Here is a 14,922-nt window from a genome sequence, read left to right on the forward strand (position 1 = left end):
AACTTGAAATTGCAATTGCACAGATGTTCTGTGAATGCATCTTTTAGTTGTACTTTAAATATTGCCCCACTGTCAGGGATGTGCCAAGAGTGTATTTCTTCCTTTTACAAACTTGTAATAATTGGAAACTTGCTTTTTAGAAACACTTTCTTAATTATGGTTGGAGAGGGAAAAAGGCAAAGAAATTTGTAAGACCTGTTTGATAACTGTTCTGCCCTTGATCTTATTCAAAGAGGTTTGAAAGGTTATATTCTGTCACATGAAACCATAATGTGATGTGATACATAGTCTGCATATTAGCTTCCTTCATGTCAAGACAATGTAATGCAACATAACATGTTGCTTAACACACCACACTGAAATACGATCAGTCAAAAGCTTAAACTACGCAATAGTGCAGAAGTTGAAGTGATCATTTGCAACAGCTATATTTGTAGGCCTTGATGCAGGGAAAATAAAGGCAAGACTTCAAGCCTGTTTATACTCTGAAAGCATTAAGAATATGTGAACGATAACTGTGTGCATAATTCTCACTGATTTCAGTAGTTTACAGCCATTTTGCTTTGCAGTCTTCCAGAACAGAGGGTTTTTTTCCTGAAGAGGGACACTGAAATAAGCATTTATTGACAAGTAGCACATTTCTAGCCCTAGTCATACTTAAATTTCATTCCTTCACGTGTTTCTTTTCTGCTTGAAAGATACAGAAGCTGCTTGTTAGCAAAAAAAAAAAAAGAGCTTCAGACAAAGCAGATGTACTCTTCTGAACAGCGACAGGGAAGAAACACTTTTCTGGAGCACAAGTGGAGAACAAACGGTGCCTCTGTCTTTTTGGGTGGGTAAAGGAGTAAGGGAAAGAATGGGTAGGTCATCCTTTTCATTAGAATGCAAAGCCATAATTTGATGGAACAATTTCTGTAGAAAAAAAATGCACTTTCATTGAAATAGAAATGTTTTACGAGACAATGTTGCTATTGATGACATTTTTGATGAGAAACATTTCCTTTAGATTTTCCTCCTTTGCTACACATCATTTTGAATTTCTGTACTATACCAAGATGTTAATTTTAATGTCAGGATTTGTTAGGTTCAACCTCACTGAACTGGGGACAACGAAAGGTGGAACAGTCACACTGCATTTTGGAAAAATGTAAGAGACAATGAAGTTCCTTTATACAAGAGTCTGGAAGCTCAAATGATTAGAGCTTCCAGCCAAAAAACAGGCACATGCAAAAGCATGTGGGAAGGGTGTTTCATTGACTGTTGTCTTGGTAAAAGGCCATGTGAGATGCAGCAAGAAAACAGCCTAGAAACAGAGACAGAAAAGGGCATTAAGCCAAGGATAGACTCAGAATATATGCTAGGGGTGTGATCTTGATATAAACGTAGAGAGTAAATGTTTTGGACTAAGTGTCAAATAAAAAAGGCATAGATTGTCGAGTAAGAACTGTGGGCAAAGAAATGGTTTTCTGAGATTGAGTAAACAAAGCTTTCTGTTCTCTATGAGTAGGCAGAAACACTGCAAGGATACCTGGGTCCATTCCGTTTTTCACCTCATAGCTGCAACCACACAGTGCATCCCATATGATGGTCAACCACTGAGGTCCAAAATGGGAACAATATTTTATATCAATGTATGTTATATTAAATAATGTGAAAATTAAAATGAAATGAATCAAAACCAACAAAATTTAAATGAAATGCTTGACTCTATCAAAATGGAACATTTTGACAATGTTGATGAACTCAAATCAAAATGTTTCCAAATTTTCATTTTGCAGGAATTTAGTTTTTTCTTGGAAACACTTTTTGGTTTTTGTGTTGGTTTTGTTTTTTTTTAAGGGGGAGTCCTATCTTGGAGATTCAAGCTCTTGAGAATCTATCATACCGTAAGTATTTTTCAGTTTTGATGTTGCCTTGGCTAAGAAGATGTATAAACTTAGATAATGTTCTGATCAAGACTTTTTTCTTATCTACTCTTATGACTCACTGAAGCAACAGTCTGCTTTACAGAAGAAACTCTTAGCATTAGTTTCCAAAGCAAAATAATTGCTATGTATTACTAGAACTGTGGCAGCAATTTCTTTTGATGGCTAGTATTGTTTTTGTTTGGGTTGGATTTCATTACGTTTAGGAAAAGCTCCACATCTTAGAATAAGTGTTATAAAAATAGCTGAGAATTACAGTGTTGCATCCAGTGTGCTGGGATAACGGGCAGGATTTCACTCACAGATTATTTCCAAAATGCACTACTTTTTTGTGTGTTTCCTTTCACAATCTCTGTAGCAGGTCTGACAAGTAGATCTGCTTCATGCTACACTCATGGCAGAGCTCAATTTAACCCTACTTTTCTATTATAAAAAGCATACACTGAGCATTGGCTGTGCATGAAGATATTTGATGTGAAAATCCCATCAGTTTTCTGCTATTCTGTACATCCATAGGTCCATTTAACATTTTAATGTGTTTTTCCCCCCTGCTATTCAGAAAGATATCATATCCTGCATAATGGGAAGGCATTAAAATAAAGTTCACTTATTAGCAAGACTTAGGCATGGTATCTGCACTCAACGTGGCTAAAATAATTGAAATAAAGCAAATGAAAACAGCAAACAAGCAATTCTGACAAGCAAGTGTATCTTAAACTCCCATTTTCAAATCAAAGAACACAAGGAGATAGATCAACTGTGTTCAAAATTGCCATTGACCTCTGATGGAGAACAAATTACAGCAAAGGGTTAACACTTCGATGATTTTTGAAGCAAAGGAGGAGAAACTTCTATTGCTGCTTTCCAGCCTGTGCATTTCACTAACCTATATTTGGCTTCCATTGTAACATTCTCCTTCCACATAGCAATGCATTTGGAAAAAGTGAATTTTTGTCACACTGCTTGCCAAGTATTTTAAACTGACACCAGCTATGACTAATGACAGTGCTGGAATGTGCTGTTCTCAGTAGAATAGAGGCCTGTACAGACCTAGGAGTTTCCTGGGGTCCAGCTTCTGTCTGTTCAGGGGGCTGGTGCCATACAGCAGTGAGTGATGTTCAGAGTGAACCAGCTGTATTTCCTCCAGACTGGCTTTTCGACCTCGAATTCGCTGAAAGAAAACAGCAGAGGCCTACAATATTCCACTGACAATATTTAGGGAGAAAAAAAAAAAGTAAAGGTCCGAAATAACATTTAGTATGATTAATAATGGGTTGAAATTGCGTCATGCAGGAATGTGACACTGATTTGTTTATTAAAGTAATGCTATATGAAAAACAAATGCGTGTGTGGTTTATTACAAATGCTTCACTTAAGTCTTAGCAGAGTTAACTTAATACAGGGTTTCACATTCAAGAAAAAGGAAAGATTCTTCCTCTTTTCTACATTATATTAAGAGATACAAACCAAAAGGTGAAATGTTTCTTAAGTAAGAAATCTGGCTAGAAACATTCTAGTTTAAAGAGCAAAAACTTATTCAGACTTGTAAGCTGCAGATGTGTTCTGAATGAGAATTAATGTTTTTTGCATCCCTACTAGTACTTGTGATTATGCTGCTAGAAAGAACGTGGTCACAGTGAGGAGAGCCAGGGAGAAGAAGAAAATTAAAGTTTAAACGCTTTAATAAAGTATTTCTGTATATTTTTATTTTTTTAATGTATGTTCAATATCCCAGGATCATTTTTGTTGTTACACATGCTGACTCACTTTCTTCCTTACATTTTTGTGAGTGGAGTTTCTCTCTTTAACTGTTTCTCCGGCCTGTACTCTCCCCACTTAAATCACCGTTAAAAAATCTGAGATGTCTTTCTATAAAGCCGTTGAAATTCAATCAGTTTAGGAAGGAAGGAAGATAGGAAAGAAGGAAGAAAAGATAAAAATAACACTTTCTTATTCAGCAGATCTGTTCCTTGTATGTATTTGGAGTTACAGCTTGTCATAAAAATATTTACTTCTCTGCTTGTGTTAGTGCTGCACAGCCTTTGCAGACACAGCAACATGAAGCAGATTTTGTTCAGGTTTGGGCATAATAAACAGCACTGTCAACAAAGTTCTGGTCCCAAGATATCTTTCCTGTTGATATTGGATAATGTGGAAAGAAAACAGCCTATTTTTAAGGTCTTGGATTCTATTTGCAGATCTGGTCCTTATGAACACCTGGGGCTCTCCTCTCGCAACTTAGACTGTGGATCTGTCTGACTGTCAAGGTCTACAGATAAACAGGTACAGAAGTTATCTAAATAGACTTTCCTATTTTTAATAGACTGATTAACCTGTTACAGAAATGCCACTCAATTCTAGTTTTCTTAGAGGTTAAGTCATAATTCTTATTATATCCATCACCTAGTCGTGTACATCAGAAAGCACCAACCTCTTCACTCGGAGAAGAAAGCATATTATAAATATTAAAGAGAATGTGCAATGCGGAATAAAGGAGCTGCCTGGGGGGTGTCAGAAGAACCATGCACAATTTACATGGAGTTAAGCAGTGGCAATTTTTTCTGACTAATCAGGAAAAATGTCCTAAGAGTTAGATCTAGATGACTGTGGAACAAGCTCCCCTTCAGGGAAATGGTGGAAGCCCTGTTTCTTGCACTGTTTAAAACTTGACTGGACACAGCAGTGGAAAAAACATTTTAGGGAATCATCCAAGAACTAAATGACTTAATAAACCCTTTTTCATCTCTAATTTCTTCAAGCCTCTCCCAGTCTCACATGAGAATTTGTAGCAGTGCACTCACATCCTTTTAACACACAGTTGCACAATCAAAATCAGCACATTATGTTACTACATGGAGTCAGTAAACTCTGTAATGGTTCTTCTGGGTCAGATAAAATATTTTTCTTCACAAGTGAGGTGACTGGTAACATTTATTCGTTCATCCATTCTCATTAAGGTCTATGTTTCTAATAAGCTGCTTTAAAATCTATATACCCAATTTTCCACAGCAAAACTGGGAAGGGAGGCTGGCTTTTAGGACAGCTAAAACAAATGTGTAAGAAAAGTAAAGAGGTATTTTATGAAGGTCACATCAAAGAACCTTGAGTAAAATACTCACTCTCTGGTCATATATTTTCTACAAGTTACACAGAAAGTCTTTAAGAGATGTTTAAGAGAGTTAATTGTCTGGCTCTTTTTAAAGTGCTGTTAAATGCCATATCCCTTTAACTATAAAAAGACCCACAGCTAGCCATTATTCTTCCAACGGGGAGCTCTGTGATATCCTATGGAATACAGTGATTTGCACTAACAGGGTAGGGTCTGGAAGTGGCTTCCCCAAAACGTTTTGCCAACAAGCTACCTACTACCCAATATTGCCAGCCAGATTCTCCAGAGCAGAAACAGGTTGTACCGAAACAGGTTTGGTGCAGAAATCAAGTAGCACCAAACAGGACACCCCACTCCAGGCTGCTCCTAGCAGTGAGGTCCTTGGAGTGCAGCCAACAGCCAGGGCAGGCACAGCCCAGAGCTGCTTTTTCTCTACGGTTTCTCCAGCTCTAACCTTGAGCATCGGCAAGCACATTTACACAGCAAATGGCAGGAGGAAAGGGAAGGGTAAACAGTGCACACGTCTGTGCTGTTTCTGCATTCCCATCTCCTCATTTACTGTTCCTTTTATCGCACCCTTGCGGTATCTCTGCCTCTCAAGCCATTTTCAATAACATTAAAATTCCAACTATCTAAGGCTCTACACAGAGGAAAAAATAATAGATATTAAAAATTACCTGCAATAATTACTAAGAACAGTTCTTCTTACACAATGATGTCAGGATTTAGCAGATCTACAAAAGCACATGTCATAAGTCTGTTGCCAGAATCTGGAATCATGTAACTTCAGTTATGCAAAGCGATAGTTTCTGGCTCTCACTGGCATGAGTTATCAGACAACATAACGTATGCATTTGTATAACTTTACACATACACTTTTATCCACATCTTTTTTATTTTAAAGTGTCTTTCTTAATTTTCATCAGCCATGGTAATATCAAAAGCCCAAAATGCAGTAGAAAGCAGAAAATTGGCATAAAGCCAATGAAAAAGGAGAAATAGCATAGGAGAACTTATGAACAGTATTTGTTTCATTCAGGGGGATTTGAACACTGTATCCATCCATCTACTACATCCTTAGTAGAAGGCAAGTCATCCTTTTCTAATGTGCATGACAATTTGTGTGTTGGCTTTCTCCTCTGACATATGCAGTTCCCTCATCGACAGAGACATTTATACATCTCAGGAGAGCAAAACACTGCCCCTGAGTGCTTTGAAAAATCAGTCTAGAACTAGAAAGTTGTTCTCCCCACAATGGGAAAATGCTTTCACCTTTCACAGAATTTAAGGTCAAAGAGAACTGTCAAGTATGGTCTTCTGTTTAAAATAGACCATTAAAGTTACACACCGATAACCTCTATTAACCTGAAGATTTTGGTTAGACTTTCAGCAGACTAAACTCTTGCACAGTCAGAGATTCAAAAAGACAAAGGTGACACTGCCTGTTTCGCTCTGCTAAACTAACAGGAATTGTTGACATAGCTTAAGGAATATTTCTCACTCGGGTCTCTCAGCGTAAGGTGTCCATTGCCGTTACTGCAGCTATTTGTAATGAGATAGTGTCTCTGAAATTCTCTCAGGCTACCTAGTTTGTAAACAAGGTCTTCAGAGTTTTTCCTGCTTTTCTGGGATTTCTTATAGTTGTTAAATTCTCTCTTGCTTTTAAAAATACACACACATAACATGGATCTTTGGCCAGTCAGGACACCCACATCACTTGCTCTCTCTCCATTATGTGGGAATTGCAAGCATTTCTCCGGCACGTATGCACCCACATAGAGAAGCATTTACTCTCTTCATGTGTTTTGGTCCTCTAGTGCCTAACCTGAATATGTTCAACACTACAAAGATTTTTGCTCTTAAAGACTACCTTTTCCTGTATTATTTCTTCTTTAGTGGCAAACTGAGGTTCAGAGGATGGAATTTTTTTCATATGTTTCAGTCTTTGTGATCTTGCAGACTCAAACGTTTTTAAATCTTTGAATTCTTTCCTTCTCTCCCCTTTGGTCCATGAGATGTGGACAGCAGGAGGTGTAAGATGTCTCCCTAATCCAGAAAACTACCAAAATTCAGATCAAATTCCAGGCTGAAAAGAAAAATGTTGCTGGACCACAGTCCCTACGGGAAGCAGAGGTGGGGGCACAAAGTGGGACCGTGTCTACATTCTTTTCTTTTCTAAAACTGTGCTGATCCGTGTAGCCTAATGTCAGTCATGTGTGCATAAATTATGGCCCCAAAGGAGTTATGTAAATACTTCCTCTCCCTAGAACAAGTAGAAAGCAGACACCACTACCAAAACATAATTCAGTCCCTTTTTTGTCCCAAAGGTAGGGCAGCTAGGCATTGCTCTTTACCAAGAGAAAATTGCAAAAAAAAAGATAATTGATGTTTTTATGCCAATCTTTGCATCTTTTAGCTGCCCTGTTCTGGTGCTGCATTTGATAACTGTCTGTTCTACATCTGTCAGCCTTTAACGAACACAGAATAGGTATTTCAGTAAACATACACAAAACTTTTAAACTAATGCAAAAATATTGTGTCTGAATTTTATTTTTCCAATACATATATACCAGGACTATAAAAAAGTCCACTACAGGGGGAAATTACTCCACTCTCTTGCCCTGGACTCAGTCAGGGACTGGTCTCTCAAATCCAGCTCTCCAGGGCTGGCCATGGTCTGAACGTGTTTCTCCTTTGTCTTGGGGAAGCCGATGGAGGAAGTAATCTATCTATTTGGAAGAGTGATATGATTAAAAAAAAATCTGAAAGCTATAACTAGTTTCTCATTTTAGCAAAAATTCTCTGAAGTGTTGTTTGAATAACACTAGAGCTCAAATATCTATGGCTAGAAAGACAAAATACAGTCTGGAGAAGCAAGCCCTTTTGGCTGTGTCTGTAGCAGTAAATTAAGCAGTGCCAGGAAACATTCCCAAGCAGAGGAACACAATCATCTGTACTATTAAATTGCTAAAGTGGTCCTTCACACCGTTTTGGCTGAGCAGCAACTAGCACTCTCCCAAACAACTCCCAGACATGGTTTGGTCACTGGCACGGGCCAGGGAGCATTCCTGGTAGTATGAACATGGGCCTTTCCATGCCAGTTGGCCGCAGTGGTGGAGAACAGTCCCAGGCACATTTTATTTTGTAGTGAAGACACAGCTTTGAGTACTTCAGTCAAACCTTGTTATGATTTCACCGAGTTATATTTTTAAAATGCTATATATGGGGGCAATAAGAGCAATATATATAGGTAACAGATTAAGTCTAGATTAATCTACCTAGATTAATCAATTAACGGCAGCAAGCGTGGTGTCAGCCCAGTATATATGACTTCAACATCCCATGCCCAGTTAGAGACGATGGTTCTCCGTGCGCACTTGGCCAGTCGTCTCTCCAGAGCCATAGACCTGAGCTGCGTGAGAGGGGTTAATCCACATCACATGATTTAGGAACCACATTTCCCCCCCTGCTATAGATAACAAAGATCGTATAGATATAGATTGTTGATTTTCATAATGGTTTCTTGTTAGATTAAGCAAATAGGGAGGGCCACCTGGCATGAGCCTGTGGCTAAGGATACACACCTTGCAAGGTAACAAGATCTGAGCTACCTCTGACTGAACTAGCTTTGATCCTGAAACTCCTCATCAGACAAAGAGTGGGACTGCAGCCTTCTTGTGGGACTATTGTTTTAGTAAAAGAGAAAAAAAGAAGGTTCACAGTTACTGCAGAGGATTTCCTAAGTGGCTGTTGCAGGTTGCTGTTCCTAAGCTGCCCTTTAGGCTTGGTGCATGAGGCAGTGCACGTGGCAAAAACCTGACCAGTGATCTCCCCACTCCTTCTGACAGAAACCATGGGAAATTTTATTGAGAAATTATATTAAGAAGTACTAATGTCCATGAGGAGGCATTTAGAAGTCAGTAAAAGAGACAGTGCAGTTGCCCATGATGCTTTGACTCCGCATCCTCAGTGTGGTGTATTCCAGAATGCAGCTTAATGGTGGCCTATTATTTATTGAATAATGCAATAACCGCTCCTTTCGTGACATGAGTCATACATTCAGCTGAACAACTTTTCTAAAGAACCAGAGCACCAATTAAGTGAATCACCGCAGCCTTGCTTATTTTGAAAAGTGAGCAGATTTAAGGACATGTTTGACATCAAGCAAGTGCTAGAGAATTCAGTGAAGGAAAGGACAGACTGCATCATCAAATATAATCCTGTCTTTAGCTACATAAGAGGATCAAGATAAACACCAGATCTACACACCAGCTTCACACTGAGGTTCCTCAAAGTTTTATCATCAGAGTTTACATTTGACAGCTTGTTTCACATTCCAGCCTCATTTCAAAGCATGCAATGGGAGTGAAAATTAATTGAATGCCGTTCGACATGAAGTGACTTATTTCCTCTCTGCCCCCTCACTGGGTTTTGCAAGACCTAATAGGCTATATTTCAGTTTTTGAAATTGCAGAATTGTAAGAGGAAACTTTAAATCTTCCAGGAAACTATTGGACTGCATGGACCTCAGACTAACCTATACCACTTTTCCTATTTACACCTTTTGCAGATCCACACAATTTACTGTTCAGCAATACCTTTTTATTACTGAAGAAAACAATACATAGTAGCACGTTGTGGTTTACTTATTTTCTCTCTTTTTTGTCTTTTCTTTATAATACGGGTCCTGAATCAAGAAGGTAACTAGGCCTTATTTTAGTAAAGTACTCGGCTGCATGTTTAACTTACTCCTTAAGTATGTGATCCCACCAGTGAAACCACTCATGTGATACGTGGCCTTAAGGGCCTTGCTGAAAGAAAGTCTTCTTGAAGACTGAAAAAATTATCCAAGCTAAAAAAAGAATTAGCCTGTTAGAGTGCTGCCATCTAGTTAGATGAGTGTATACAACAAATCCATTTATAGTGCTTGCTATATCTCACTGCCCAGTACACTAGGCTACCTGCAGAAAATCTTTGTGGACAGTCACTAATAGCTAATCAAAGGGACCTATTGTACCAGTTCCTTTGGGTTTGTAAAAACCTAAGTATATAAAGAAAAGTAGTTAAAGAAAACAGAGCATAAGAGCCCTGTCAATTTTGGGATCCTGCAAAACATAAGCAAATTTGTGTTGAACTTTGTTAACTTGTGCTGCAATGCAGTAAGCACGCTCAATTGCCACAGGCTTCTGCAGAAGTTGACAGTGCTGCACAACTCATGGGAAGCAGTTAATGGTAGGAAAAGGCTGTTTTTCAGTAACCCAAGTCTTATATGAACCTCAGAGCCCATATTTGATTTAAGTATGATGTTTTAATATGCAATTTTGTGAGGGAAATCAAAGCAGAAGAAAGTTCCACATTTGCTTTGATACTGTCTAGAAGATTGCACTTGAATGTCTCGGGTTTTGACTTGGTATCCATTGTACAGCAGGCAAATGAAAATGCTATGAAAACAGACTTTAGAGTCTGAAATAAGACAAGATGCAATGTGCTTATGGAGTGATACAAACTACCTTAAAAAAAAAGCAGTGTTCTATGCCTCTACAGAAGTAAAATCATTAGCTGCTTTAAAAAGTTAAGGACTGTGCTATTGAAAGGACTGCACTTGTCATTTGACTACTGCTTGTCTACCTTCCTATATCAAGGTGAGGAACACAGTCATGTCTAGATTTTATATTCTGATGCATGTAGATAAATGACTTTCATTGTGTAAATTCTTTGTTTTCTGATTGGGAAGTGTGCTTTCCAAAAATGCATTATTTTAATATTGTCAGTTAAATCCAAATAATTCCTAAGACAAATTACTTGCTTATTACAGAAGTAAGACAGATTTAGGATTTAATAAATTTGCCATTTACTTTAACAAGTCAAGTGTCTGGTCTTTATTATTACCTCGCACTTGTTTAGCAACCCAGTTTCTTGCAGCCTTGACCAGATGCTTTGGATCCTTCCAGCATGTTCAGGGTGATTAGCATAGTTGCCACACATACACTGGTGCTTCAGCATCAGACTGTCATACACAACACCTTCAGCACAAAGACAGCACAATAAGAAACAGTAAGTGAAACAAATGCAAGTTATATTGTTCCGTGTCATGTATACAATAGCACAACTGGATTGTATTTGACAGTTAGAGCAAGATAAAAATTCTGGATCTTAATTCCCCTTTCCTCTGGGAGACTCTGAATTTTGACTTACAAGGTACATCTTGTAATACTGATAAGACAAAAATGAATTCTCAAGAAATTATACTAATAAATACAATTAACTGTAAAGAAGAAAGGAAATTGGGTGGTGTTTTGTTAAAGCTTTTATGGCTAGAAAAAGTTCAGTCCTATTACTGAATCACTTGTTTTCTCTTTCTCTAGTGTCTAAGGTCAGTTAAGGCTGTTAACCTATATATAACAAGAAAAGGTTATATATTTATAGCAGTGTAAGGAAAATTGTTCAGAAAAACCATTTAAAATAAATTTTGAAATGGCAATGCCACTCTGTATTTGTACTGCTTATTTAATACCATATTAATTCCAGATCTCAAAGCATATCAGATGAAAGTTTCAGAGACTTGCAGCAGTGGCAGCCAGAGTCCTTTTTCATTAAAAAGAAAAGTTCCACCCACTACTCAATTAGGACCAAATCCTGTTGTTAGACTGCAGTGCAAGGTTCCTTTTGAATTTTCTATGCTCATTTATTCAAGGACAGAACAACTTTATATGGAACAGCTATCAATATCACATTGCTCTGTAGCTGTGTATTGGGAGCAAAAGAGAAATTTTAGTGAGTAGGCTTGAGCTAAACTCAATTTTCAAGGCTTTCAAACCAAGTCTGAAACACTGAAAAATGATTTTATTTATTTACTTGTTGTTTGCATTTCCCTCAGAAATGTCTGGAACAAAAAATATTTACCTTACCCCTGTGAACCATTTTCATTTGGGAAACATTTGGATTTTTCTTCCCCTTACAGTTGAAAGGGACTCAAATTAACAATTTCTCCAGGCTGCAAAACTTGGCATTCAAAACCTCTTTCTTATGTGCCACCACTACTGGGGATGCCAACACAGTTCTGGGAAAATTGTGTTAGCCTGCGACTGAAAAGTCAGCCAGTGAAGAAAATACAAAATTAAAGTCCAGATTCAACAACATGCTCAATACCGCCCTTATTCAGCAAAGTTCTTGAATGGATATTGAACTTTAATAAAGTATTTTAAAACTCTACTGAATAACAGTCTGTATACATTGTGGGCAATGCAAAGTTAAGGTTCTGAGATAATTCAGTTAGAACCCAGCCAGAAATTATGCTGCTCTAGAAATATTTATACTGCCATATTTCTTGGCTCATGCACTTCAGAACTGATCCTTTGGGATCTTGCTATTTAAGCCAAAATGATAATACAACAATTATGTTTAGCATAAGGAGAACACAAACATAATACCTATGTGCAGCATGACTAAGTTTATGCTAAATGATTATCTAACAAAATAGTTCATCAGCAATAAATTCTTGTATTTACTTTCTTGGATTGTTTTCTTTTAAAGAAAAAAAAAAAGAACCAGTGAAAATCTGGAGCTAATAAACTAATGCAGCTTAAAATCTCTGTTGGCATTGTCAAAGCAGTTAATAATTTCCTTTCTCTGTTTGTTTCTCAGTTATTTGCACTGTACCGTTTATAAGCTTTGCTGTTCTATCATCAGGGCTTGTAAGTTTTTTGAAATAGCAAGCATGCACACAAATAAGTGCATGCTCACATACCTTGCTTTCCTTTTCTTGGCACCCAAAGTTTTAACTTCTACAGTCTGTTGCACACCCAGATTGTACAGTTTGCCGGTGGTCATTATACCATTAGATATGAAAACTTTTCCGCCCATCCCCCTGCCCAACAGAGAAGGTGTTTAGATGCTAAATGTTCATGCATCAGGACTTTCAGAAGCTCTTAGGCAGAGCAGGTAGTTATATCCAATGGATTTGAATGGAAACACTTGTTAAATGTTAACAAAATTAGCTGAAAGTTGAAGGTATCTCCTGCCTGCCACTCTTTCAATGAATGTTTTGTTCTAATTATCAATGCTCCCTACAGGCTTAAATTTGCATAGTCCAAACTGTAGTTAATAGAAATAAAAAACATATATATTTTACTATGTTGTTATTATACAGAATTAAGATGTTATGCAATAATGATACTTTTTGATGACCTATATCAGGGTTTCAACTAAACAGTGGTTTTGAAGTGAAATGCTGAAACTGTGTATTCAGGATGCCTCCTTTGGTTGACATAGATATAAACATCCCCTTCTTAGTGCATTAGTATTTTTCCCAAAATTAAATATAAGTAAAATGTAATTTTATTGTACATGAATTATTTTGTCCGAATAAAAAATCAGTTTAATTGGGTCAGGTCAGTATTGCATGGCAGAAGCATCTGCTCCAAACTTTTAAATACTAAAATATTCACACCACTGAGTGTAAAATTTATTTCTAGCGGGATTAATTGACTTAAGAAAAGACTGAAATATATGTTTTCATTTATTGCAAGCATCTAAATTGATTTAGGATGTGCAAGTAATTTAGATGTGTGGCTGCTGGTCATACAGCACATGTGCTTGGGACAATACCACAATGCAGCAGTAGAGCTTACTGCTAAAAATAGCCTGTAGGATTTCCCTAACAGGATTCAGCCAATAATCTCCCCACCCCCACAAAAAAAGAGAGAGAGGGAGACAACTGTTTTCAATTGCAGACTGCTGTGAAATATTAATAAAAGATGGTTATTCTGTCTCTCCAGAACAAATGCCTACAGCCAGATTCTGCTCTCAGATTCCTTGTGTAAATCTGAGCAGCTCCACTGAGACTGGTGGATTTATTCTGGATTTACACCAATATTACTGAGGTCAGAATGTGGCCCTGATGACAGACTGGAATGGTGGCACCACTGAACCATATAATGATAGAAGACACAGGACAGAAGAAACTGAATTTGCATTAAGTAAGTCAGAAAAAACAAGGTCTTCCTGGTGGGAACTCCCTAACACTCATTCTTTTCCAAAATACTTTATTTGGGTCAGCTTCTTTTAATAATATTTTAAACAGAGGGGAGAGCAAGAGACCTAAAAATTGTTGGCTAACAGCATGCTTTGAAGAAAGTGAAATGCCCTGGAGAACAACAGTACCAATAAGAAAACCCAAGGGAAGCATATCTAATAAATTATTCAGAAGAAAAATCTGAAATAAATAATGTCAAATATATTGTAAACCATCTAAATGAACATCAAGTAGATTTTATATTTTTTTCCATCTTTAACTCATTATCTTGTGCATGTACTGCATATATATTGCATAGCTCTCTCACAACCATCACCATTCCGATTCACTTCAGATATTTGGCTGAGAGCATTTTCTCTCCTGACTCACAAAAACAGGCTCATTTTGATCCCTGTGTAATGTTCTGCCACAACAGTTTTCCTTCTACCTTTTTTGTCTTCCAAGAATATATTGTCTTTAAATAGTAAAAAAAACCAGTAAGAAATAATTCAAGGCAGGGAGGTGTGTTTACATTAAGTTCTAAGGTCTGAATTTGACCTCACTTTATGCTATACTAGAATTTTCTCCCTTCCCACCCACCCATTCCTTCCTTCCATGCTTTTGAAAATGGTAGTGTTGCAACTGCTGTGGACAATGGCTGGTTGCATCTTGTTTCCTCTTAAGGGAGCAAATCATAGAACCACAGCATAGCTCAGGTTGGCAGGGACTTCCAGAGGTCTGTAGTCCAACCCTCTGCTCAGAGCAGACCAGCTTTGTCATCAGACCAGGTTGCTCACGACTTTCATCCCAAAGGATTTTGGAAAGGCTGTATGAGAATAGATAAAAACTGGGTCTGGGTTTCTTTCTTTCCACTG

General features: G+C 37.6%; 1 protein-coding gene across 4 annotated transcripts in view; it reads right to left on the reverse strand.

Moving 5' to 3' along the window:
- HDAC9 (histone deacetylase 9) overlaps positions 1-14,922 on the reverse strand; it is a 489,748-nt gene that overhangs the window by 129,622 nt on the left and 345,204 nt on the right. For 2 of the 4 annotated variants that reach the window (XM_072854172.1, XM_072854173.1), the window contains 2 exons: positions 10,924-11,057; positions 2,976-3,096 (listed from right to left, as the gene is read on the reverse strand). The exons of the other annotated variants lie outside the window; for them this stretch is intronic. In XM_072854172.1, coding sequence (XP_072710273.1) covers positions 2,976-3,096; positions 10,924-11,057 — 255 coding nt within the window. The remainder of the gene's footprint in view (positions 1-2,975; positions 3,097-10,923; positions 11,058-14,922) is intronic. 4 annotated transcript variants of the gene reach the window in all.

This window comes from Ciconia boyciana, chromosome 2, assembly GCF_034638445.1.
Source record: "Ciconia boyciana chromosome 2, ASM3463844v1, whole genome shotgun sequence".
Taxonomy (NCBI): domain Eukaryota; kingdom Metazoa; phylum Chordata; class Aves; order Ciconiiformes; family Ciconiidae; genus Ciconia; species Ciconia boyciana.